General features: G+C 44.3%; 1 protein-coding gene across 1 annotated transcript; it reads right to left on the bottom strand.

Annotated features, from left to right (window-relative positions):
• Nucleotides 1-446: 446 nt before the first annotated feature.
• On the bottom strand, nt 447-9,523 carry ACBD7 (acyl-CoA binding domain containing 7). Its single transcript, XM_043562113.1, has 4 exons — nt 9,400-9,523; nt 987-1,104; nt 782-844; nt 447-701 (listed from the first exon to the last, which is right to left on the bottom strand). The coding sequence occupies exons 1-4, from the start codon at nt 9,409-9,411 to the stop codon at nt 628-630; spliced, it is 267 nt and encodes an 88-aa protein (XP_043418048.1). The 5' UTR covers nt 9,412-9,523; the 3' UTR covers nt 447-627.
• Nucleotides 9,524-10,361: the final 838 nt, after the last annotated feature.

Genomic DNA, 10,361 nt, shown 5'->3' on the forward strand with positions numbered 1-10,361 from the left:
CTAAGTTTCTTTGTAAAATTTTTAGCTTATTTGTTGTTAGGCTTTTCATAACGTGTGCTTGAAACTAAAGTATGATGATTACAGTTTCCTCATTCAGTTCTTACAACCCTGTGAGACTGATTTTCCCCCTACTCTATAGAGGAGGCTGATTAGCGAGGTTACATAATTTGCCTCAGTCACCTAGTAAAGAATTACAGACTAAGGACAAGAACCACAGATGTCTATGGTTGACCAAGGCCCCAGGTCAGTGAGAATCCCAAAGCTACACGGTGCAACAAAGGAAAAACCTTGTTACTCGTTCTTAATAAACTGTTTTGATTATACACCAATAATGTCAACTCACTGTAGAAAAACTGGTAAGCCAAAAAAAAAATTGTTAATGTTTTTGTGCACATACTACCAGAGCAAAAAATTTTTTTAAAAAGAACTTTTACAATCATCTGGTGTAGGCAAGTAAAATTTCATTACATAACACAGTTTCAGTGTACCGCTAATTAAGGATTACAATTCATGTTAATGGCAAAAATATTCACGACATGTAGAGTTAACCGTGCATTTCTTATCCGGATGTTAGGTCATGACAGCGTTATGAAGGTTTCAAAAGAAAAACTTTCTCATAGCTGAATTTTAAATTCCGTATTTTTCTATCAGCTCTTTTGCTTTAGCAATGTACGCACTCATGGCATCTTCCTTCGATAACCCTAGAAAGACAAGACAGATTATCTCACTGATGTATCGGGCAATTAAGAAAGTTTATTTCGCTTATTAAAGAATTAACAACCTTTTTGGAGGTTCCATGCTTCCCATTTAGCCTTGCCTTTCAAATCTAATATTCCTGGACACTCTGCCAAAAGAAGGACAGATACATTTTCAAGGTTATTTTTCACTCTATACTTCTAACAAACATTGTTCAAATGAAACTGATCATTATTTTTAAATATATTATTTTAAAAATATTAACATACATATACATATATATGAAATACCAATATTAATGTCGCCAACTACAGATTGTTTGTAGAGCCCATAGAGTTCTTTCAGTTCTCCGTCATTTGGCCTTGTTTTCATCTTCTTCACATCTTCGGCGATCCTATCAAAATCAGCCTAGGACAAAAGGAAAAAAAGGTGCATCGTGCATTCACTAACTTCCGGCAGGCCCATCTATCTTGGGGGCATTTACCACCAAACACCGGGAACTCAAAAAGAAAGAGGAAGCTTTCAAACAGAATTGGAACCATTACAGTCTGGCTCCACCAGAACTATCGTTTACAGATACCTCTCCTGGTACCTAATAAACAGATAAGATAGGGACAACTATATAAAACTCTTAATTATGAGCATTCTTTTTTAAAATGTTTATTTATTTATTTTTGAGAGAGAGAGAGAGAGAGAGAGAGAGCGTGCATGCATAATCAGGGAACAGACAGAGAGACACAGAATCTGAAGCAGGCTCCAGCCTCCAAGTTGTCAGCTCAGAGCCCAATGTGGAGCTCGAACTCACAAACCCTGAGGTCATGACCTGTGCCAAAGTTGGATGCCTAACTGGCTGAGCCACCCAGGCGCCCCAATACTAAAAGTTCTTAATACTGAAAATTCTAAAAACTGAAGAAGACACAAATAAATGGAAAGCTATTCTATGCTCATGAATTGGAAGAAATAATTTTGTTTAAATGTCCCTACCACCTAAAGCAATCTACAGATTTGTCGAAGCCAATCCCTATCAACATTCTAATGGCACAGTTTACATAGAAAAAAAACAACCTTAAAGTTTGTATAGAACAGCCAAAGCAACCTTGAGAAAGAAAAACAAAGCTGGAGTCATCACACTTCCTGACTTGCAACTACTGTATATTACAAAGCTACAGTAATCAAAACAGTATGGTACTGGCCTAAAAACAAACAGATCAATGAAACAGAACAGAGAGCCCAGAAATAAAAGCATGCGTATACGGTCAATTAATTTTTGACAAAGAGCCAAGAATGCAGAATGGGGGAAAGGTCACTCTCCTCACCAAATGGTGCTGGGACCACTTGACTGCCACATACAGAAGAATGAAGCTGGACCACTATCTGACACTATGCACAAGCCAAAGTGGATTTAAAGTAAGGTCAAGTAAGACCTTTGGTTTAGACCATAAAACTCCTAGATAGAAAATAAAGGGGGCAGACACTGGTCTCGGCAATGATCGGATCTGACACCAGAAGCAAGGGCAACTAAAACAAAAATAAAGACGTGAGACTCCATCACACTGAAAAGTTTCTACAAGGTAAAGAAAAGCATCAACAAAATGAAAAGGCAACCTATGGAATGGGAAAAAATATTTGCAAATCATGTATCTTTAAAAAGTGCTTAATACTGTTGGTGGAAATGCAAATTGGTACAGCCACTCTGGAAAGCAGTGTGGAGGTTCCTCAGAAAATTTAAAATAGACCTACCCTATGACCCAGCAGTAGCACTGCTAGGAATTTACCCAAGGGATACAGGAGTACTGATGCATAGGGGCACCTGTACCCAAATGTTTATAGCAGCACTCTCAACAATAGCCAAATTATGGAAAGAGCCTAAATGTCCATCAACTGATGAATGGATAAAGAAATTGTGGTTTGTATACACAATGGAGTACTACGTGGCAATGAGAAAGAATGAAATATGGCCCTTTGTAGCAACATGGACGGAACTGGAGAGTGTGATGCTAAGTGAAATAAGCCATACAGAGAAAGACAGATACCATATGGTTTCACTCTTATGTGGATCCTAAGAAACTTAACAGAAACCCATGGGGGAAGGGAAAGAAATAAGAACAAACTGAGGGTTGATGGGGGGTGGGAGGGAGGGGAGGGTGGGTGATGGGTATTGAGGAGGGCACCTTTTGGGATGAGCACTGGGTGTTGTATGGAAACCAATTTGACAATAAATTTCATATACTAAAAAAAAAAATTAAAAAATAAACAATGCAAAAATGAAATAAAATAAAAAATGCTTAATATTTAAAAAATATAAAGAACTCATACCACTCGACAGCTTTAAAAAAATCAATTAAACAAAATGGGAAAGGAAGGCAAACGGAGAGGGTCCGACGCCGCACAGATCCTCTTGCACCTCGTCACTAGTGATGTGGGTGGAGAGCCAGCCCGCCCAGCGTAGGAGGTGGAGCACAGAGCACCCTCTGGGGGAGGACGGAGAAGCAGGGCATCACCTGGGGGTGGGGGGTGGGATGGTAGGGGAAGCGGAGCACCCCCTGGGGGAGGAGAAGGAGGCGCAGCCCAGCAGCAGGGTAGCAAGTGGAGCTCCCTTTTGGGGAAGGCTGAGAAGAGGAGCGGTGGTTGGGCTTCAGATGGGGCGTCAGGGGTGCGCACTGATAAAGGGCTTCAGAAGAAGGCATAAAGAAAAAGAAAAAGAAAACCCCTCCCAGAGAACATTCTAGACAAGTTAACTACAGCTGGCCAGACAACATAAAGAAGTCATCAGGAAAGTTGAAAGAAGCTCATTTGCAGAAGAAAAACGAAAAATACAAAAAAAGAAACGATTCCCAGAAAGCTGAAGAGAAAGCATAAAAAGTACAGTCTAGGATGAAAGCTACTTGCTCTAAGGCTGAAAGATCAGGATCTGAGAGATTCAAGACAACAAGCAGGGAAAGCCTTTAGACGGAATTCTTCATATGGTCCCAGAACCGACAGAACTATTGTAAATAAGTGCCTGTCTCTTGAAAAGAAGAGGTTACCAGTGAGAAGGGCCGCAGCCCAGTTGCTGCATAATGCTTGGGGAACGCAGAAAAAACAAAATGCCAAATGGTTTAAAAGACAGTGGATGAAAAAAATTATGTTAATTAACTTGAATTTAAATAAATAAGTTAAAAATAAATAAAATGGAGATAATAACAAAAAAAGATGGCAGATGATCAGAAACATGAAAACTAAGAAAATCAAGGCTAAATGAAGAATGAGAGCTTGTCTGTGTAGAACTTAGTTATGTAGTTTAGAGAATTTTTCTGAAAAAAATCCAATACATCCTTTATAAATTAAGAAGAAATAAATAAGACATAGAGATGGCCAACAGACACATGGAAAGGTGCTCAACATCACTCATTACCAGGAAATGCACATCAAACCCACGAGATATGACCTCACTCTTATTAGGATGGTTAAAATCAAAAGACAAGAAATAGTGTTGCTGAGACCTTGGAGAAAAGGGAACCCTCCCGCGCTATGGGTGGAAACAGAAACTGGTGCAGCCACAGTGGAAAACAACAAATTAAAAATCCAGCTCCCACGTGATCCAGCAATTCTGCCTCTGGGTGGAAGCAAAGCCCGTCTCACAGCGATGCTGGCACCCCCACGGTCACGCCCAGTGGTTTTGGTTTTTGTTCTTCACAAGAGTCAAGACATGGAAAGTACAAGTTGAGTGTCCTATCAATGAGGTTTTGGGGTGATGGAGGGGGTTCAGAACCGATGGCCAAGAAAGAATTCTTGAAGAGGCGCAAAAGGGTGATTATTATTAAAGCACGGGGACAGGACCTGTGGGCAGAAAGAGCAGCACTGGGGTTGTGAACAGTGACTGGTTATACACTATGGAGATGGGGGAGGTAAAGTCAAGAGGAAGTGGTTTGTTTTTTTTAATGTTTATTTTTTTTCGAGAGGCAGACAAGTGCGACCAGGGGAGGGGCAGAGAAAGAGGGAGACGCAGAATCCAGAAGCAGGCTCCAGGCTCTGAGCTGTCAGCAAAGGGATTTCCAGATGCTAAAGAAGACTCATAGATTACTGGAGGCCTAGCTATTGTCAAGCTAAGGTTGTGTTTCCCTCTAGCAAAGCATTAACATTAGGAAAGTAGGCAGTTCCTGGACTTTAGGCTACTGATAAGACTGCCTTTTTCTTGTGATATTACTACTAAGATATTTGTAAATTGAGGGAGACTCTATCAGTCTAACCCTTTATCTTCTGTCCTTTCCTTTGTTCTTGGGCAGCCAGGAGTGTCTGAGGAATGTCACACATATCCCACCTGGGGTGGCAAGGGGGGGTGGGTTGTGCTAGCTTGTGCTTGACCCTCAGCTTGCCTTATGGTCCCTCATCACAATGATGGATGAATGGATAAGGAAAATATTATACAGACACAGACACACACATCCTGGAATATCATTCAGCCATAAAAGGGAAGGAGATCCTGCCATGAGCAGCAACAAGGATGGGCCCTGAGGGCATTGTGTGAGGTGAAGTCAGACAGAGGCCAACAAATACTAAAGGACCTCACTTGTATGTGGAATCTAAGGTCACTAAACTTAGGGAAAAGGAGGACAGATTGGCAGTTACCACAGGTGGGGATGAAGGGTGGGGGAAATGGATGAATGTGGTCAAAAGGTGGCAAAAAAAATCTATCAAGAGAAATTTCAACCCACATTTCTTGTAAGTTTAAAGCATACAAATATAACTTTTTAGAAACAACATTACACTTAGTGCAGCTTTGTTGATCCCCCTCATGGACACTTCCCCCTCTCCTTCCTCAATCCACCCTTTGCCATTTGCAATAGCTTTGCTACCAACCAGTCTTTGTCTAGAGCTTTCACCACCTGGTTCCTCTTTGCCCAACTCCCAGAGATCGTCAGGCTGGCCGGCAGCTCCCCGTTGACATATTCTGCACAGAGGAATGTCTATGGGCCCCCAGTATTTTTAAAAAGATTTTGTTTTATATTTTACTTAAGTAATCTCTGCCCCCAGTGTGGGACTCGAACCCATGACCCTGAGATCAAGAGCTGCCCGCACCACAGACTGAGCCAGCCAGGAGGCCCCTATGTGCTCTTAGCTTTATCCCTTGTCTTATAACCTCTTCGTTTCTATAAAAAGGGCTTTGGTAACTATTTTCCTTAATAGAATTTTTCTATTCTTTAAAAAAAAAAATAAGCATTATTTTACCTTGTGTTATTTAAATCAGGGATAAGCAGGGGCGCCTGGGTGGCTCAGTTGGCTCAGCGGCCGACTTCGGCTCGGGTCATGATCTCGCAGTCCTTGAGTTCGAGCCCCGCGTGGGGCTCTGTGCTGACAGCTCAGAGCCTGGAGCCTGCTTCAGATTCTGTGTCTCCCTCTCTCTGACCCTCCCCTGTTCATGCTCTGTCTCTCCCTGTCTCAAAAATAAATAAACGTTAAAAAAATAAATCAGGGATAAGCAGGAAATGTCACCGGCCTGGGTATCAAACAAGAAAAGTTCAAGAAGGCATTCCACCCCCACCCCCATTTTCTTTCTCCAATGCAGAGCTGCCTTTGATCCAAATATCCAAAGTCCCAGTACAGAAAGTGGATAGCCCCAATGTAATGTCAGAACCTCAGTGATCTCAGCAGAGGTGCTGGATAAAGTTTCCTCCAGCGCCAAAGACAGAACAGTAGCACAACTAGGACAGTTGTTTCGTCATGAACAAAAATCACTTGTGAATCAGAGAGACTGGGTTCTCCAACCTAAATAACCTGGAAAATGGCCCAGCCTCCTAATTAATCCTTACAAGGGTCTAAGAAGCATGGGTGCATGTGACAAGGGTCATACACCCTGCCTTCTCTTTCCGAGTTTCTTTCTAGGAAGTTGCCAACTGCTTTAAACAATGTCATGGTTAAGAACACAGGCTTTAGGGGTGCCTGGATGACTCAGTCAGTTGAGTATCTGACTCTTGATTTTGGCTCAGGTCATGATCTCAGGGTCGTAAGATCAGGCCCCACATCGGGCTCTGTGCTAAACACAGGGCCTGCTTAGGATTCTCTCTCCCTCTACTGCTCACGTGCACTCTCTCTCTCAAAAAACAAAAACAAAAACAAAAACAAAAACAAAAACAAAACACTGGCTCCAGAGCCAGACTGCCCCAATTAGAATCTCAGCTTCATCTCTTAAGAGCTATGTGTCCTTGGAAGTTATTTAACCTGTGTCTGTTTTCTCAGCCAGAATATGGGACAATAATACCACCTATCCACAAGGTTGTTGGCAAGATTAATCAGGTTAACACATGTAAAATAGTTATTTAAGTTTATTTATTTATTTGGGGGGGGGGGTTGTGGAGAGGAGAGAGAGAATCCCAAGTAGGCCACACACTGTCAGTGCAGAGCCGACATGGGGCTCAAACTCACAAACCGGGAGATCATGACCTGAGAGAAAGTCAAGAGTTGGACGCTTAACCAACTGAGTCACTTAGGCGTCCCAACACATATAAAATATTTTAAATAGTGCCTGGGACATGGTGAGTGTTTAACAAAAGCTACCATTATTATTTTAAGTCTCTTTGTGGGAAAAAAAAAAAAACCAACCTAATTCTAGAGAAAACTTATTCACAATGAAAAATATGTTGATTTAACAAATAATACCAAATTGTCTTTATACACTCAGCTTTGTAAGCCATGTAGAAAAAATAAAGACAAGCAAGAAGTATACTAAAATATGCAAACAGTAATTGCCTCTGATTATTGGTAAGTTTTCTGGTGTTTTACCACTTTCTATACTGTCCAAATGTTCTATAGTGTGCCCCTCTTGTGTCTATAATCAGGACAAAATGAAAATGCTCCATAAGTGCCCACGGCTTCCTAAGGGCCAAGCAGGGCTATTCAGAGGCATAGGGATCTTTGCCTCCAGATTTGCTTGCTGTAAGGTCTTATGCCCTTTCCCAGTGACAGAAACCCAATTCCCCTTGGCAAGCCAAGCCTTGAGGAGAATTCTAAGAATTCTCAGCAACCATGCTAGGTCCCTGCCTTCCAGGAAGGAACTTCTGGAAAAGCGTTCCTCATAATATGGGGGAACATGGAACCATTTGATAACCTAATGAAACACTTGGCCCTCTTTACAAGAGGTCAGCCCCTGACACAGTTTCACACACAACTTCAAGGATCCCCCTTTCTTCTCCCTTCCAGGGTAGAGAAGCCCATTCCAGAGCAGGGACCAAGATCATTCTTTCCATCCAGCGTGCCATTTTGTGGGGCCACAACTTGATACATTCCTGCTCCATGGTGTGGCTCCCATGTACCCTCTCTATGGGGCCCTTCCCAGTGCAACCATGAGGAGCTCAAGTGGAAAGAGCACTGGCCTCACATCAGGATCTTGGGTTTGAATTCTAGCTTTGAGAGACAATGCCATGGGACTCTATGCTAGCAACAAAGTGCTTGTGATTCAGACTCCACCCCCCCCCCCAAAATGATACTATTAACCTCAGGGGGAAGGTGTTAAGATTAAATGCCATTAAGAAAGCACATATTCTTGATTTCATTCTGTTGACTCTGCCCAGCCAGAGCTCATCACTTGGATCATAATACTTAATGCACGTACTGAACACCTATGGTGTGCCAGGCCTTTGCCAGGCACATGGGGACGAAACAGGGCAGCCGGCGCCCAAGGAGCTGGGCCTCCAGTGGGAGATGAGCAAGTCAACAGTGATCACGTGACACTTTTTAGTGGAGGAGCTGCAGGCACTCTGGGGACACAGAGGACAGAGTGTCAGTGGGCGTGGAAGAAGCCTTCCCAGAGGACATGGCACTTAGCCCAAGCCCAAGGGGTCAGCACCCGAAGGACGGACAGGGGTTTGGAAGGGGGCTCATAATACAGTGATAGGTACAGGAACAAAACTGTATACACATAAGAGTATAATCGAATCAGTGTGTGTATATACACACTTATACCATGCACATGTATCTATGTATACATGCACCTGTATGTGCAAGCACGTACAGGCATATATATACACATACACATTTTTCACACATACTAGAAACGAATCCATCGTGTTAGCAGTGGTTGTCATTTGGGTGAAGGAATTCCTGATGGCCTTTATTTACATTAGTTCTCTTTCCCCAAAGTTCCCACCCTGAACATTTACTTTTTTCGCATATCAGCAAAATAGTATTTTTTATTGTAGTTTTACAGCTCTCTGCTGCCCAAAACAACTTTTGCCTGAGAGAGGCCCCTGGCTGTACCAAGGAGCGAGGCGGTGTGGGTGGGACCCCAGCCGCCCTCGCCTCCATTTCTCAGATGGGAAGAACTGGAGGGGCAGGGCCGCCTGATCCTCCCGGAGCAACTCGGTGTCCGTCCTCCTGGGAACGTGAGCCTACTTGGCATTTAACCAATCCCCGGGGTTCACAAGCGTTGCCATAGGGAGCCCCGGCTCGCCATCCATAGATGGCACCGGTGCGGTCCCCATGTCCTAAATGGACGCTCGCGAAGCAGGTGGGAGTGTCCTGGGGTCACAACGGACAATTCGGGGCGGGCGGGAGCGGGGATGAGGGAAGGGGAGGAAACGGGGGCAAGAGGACTGCAGGCAGCAACTGTCCCAAGTTCCAGGTCCGAGCGGCCCGCCGGCCAGGAGCGTCACGCTTGCCACACGCCCCACTGCAACGATCCCCTCGGGGGGGGGGGGGGCAAACCCTCCCTCACAGCCTTCGACTTACCTGCAGAGACATGGTCACAAAACCCAACGGCAGCCACACTCCCGACACACACTCACCCAGACCCCGCCCCGCGGCTCCTTAAATAGCGGCGCGCCTCCGCCCGCCAGCTCCCATTGGATGGTTCCCATTGGCCATTGGTTCTGGGGGCGGGGCTGAGCTGTGAGCCGCACCTGCCGTGTAGGAGGCAGCCGTCCGGCTCTCCAGCCTCGCGCGAGGGTAGTCAGTTGCGAGCGAGGGTGCAGCTTGGAACTGGAAAGGGAAGGAGCTGGGAATTCAAATGAGTTCCTCTCAGCTCTTGGCTCGCTCCCCAATTCTTTCTCAAGAGACCGTTTTCAGGAAATCCAGAGAGGTCTCTGCAGGGCAGGAAATCAGTGGGGATTCCTTTTTGTGTATATATGTATACCTCCGCCCCCTCGTAAACCGAGAAACCTGGACTGTAGACAGTATATTGAGACGTCTCACGTCTCCTCTCCCATCTCTAGGTACAGTTCATCGGCAATGAAAAAGGCGTCTTCTCTTTAAAAAGCAAAAATACGTTCTGAACACGTGCTGCAACCACCCTAACTAGTTCTCAGGGCAAAGGCACAAAACTACGTGCGTATTCAATTTGAGCCCTTTCGCCAGGGGAACAAATCCAATGTCACCGCAGGTCTACAGATAACACAGAATGAGGTTGTGATTCACATTGGATTAATTGTTCAAAGAACTGGAACAGCATTTTCTGGTGATATGAGGAGTTAATTTTCCACTCTTCATTTATGTTTTTATATATTTTTAAATGTTTATTTTTGAGACAGAGCACAAGTGGGGAAGGGACAGAGGGGGAGAGAAAGAATCCCAACCTGACTCCACGCTGCAAGTGGGGCGGGAGGCGCTCTGTCCCACAAACCGTGAGATAATGACCTGAGCTGAAATTAAGAGTCAGAGGCTTAACCCACCGAGCCCCAGGTGCCCCACCTCCC

The sequence above is a fragment of the Prionailurus bengalensis genome, chromosome B4 (assembly GCF_016509475.1).
Source record: "Prionailurus bengalensis isolate Pbe53 chromosome B4, Fcat_Pben_1.1_paternal_pri, whole genome shotgun sequence".
Classification (NCBI taxonomy): domain Eukaryota; kingdom Metazoa; phylum Chordata; class Mammalia; order Carnivora; family Felidae; genus Prionailurus; species Prionailurus bengalensis.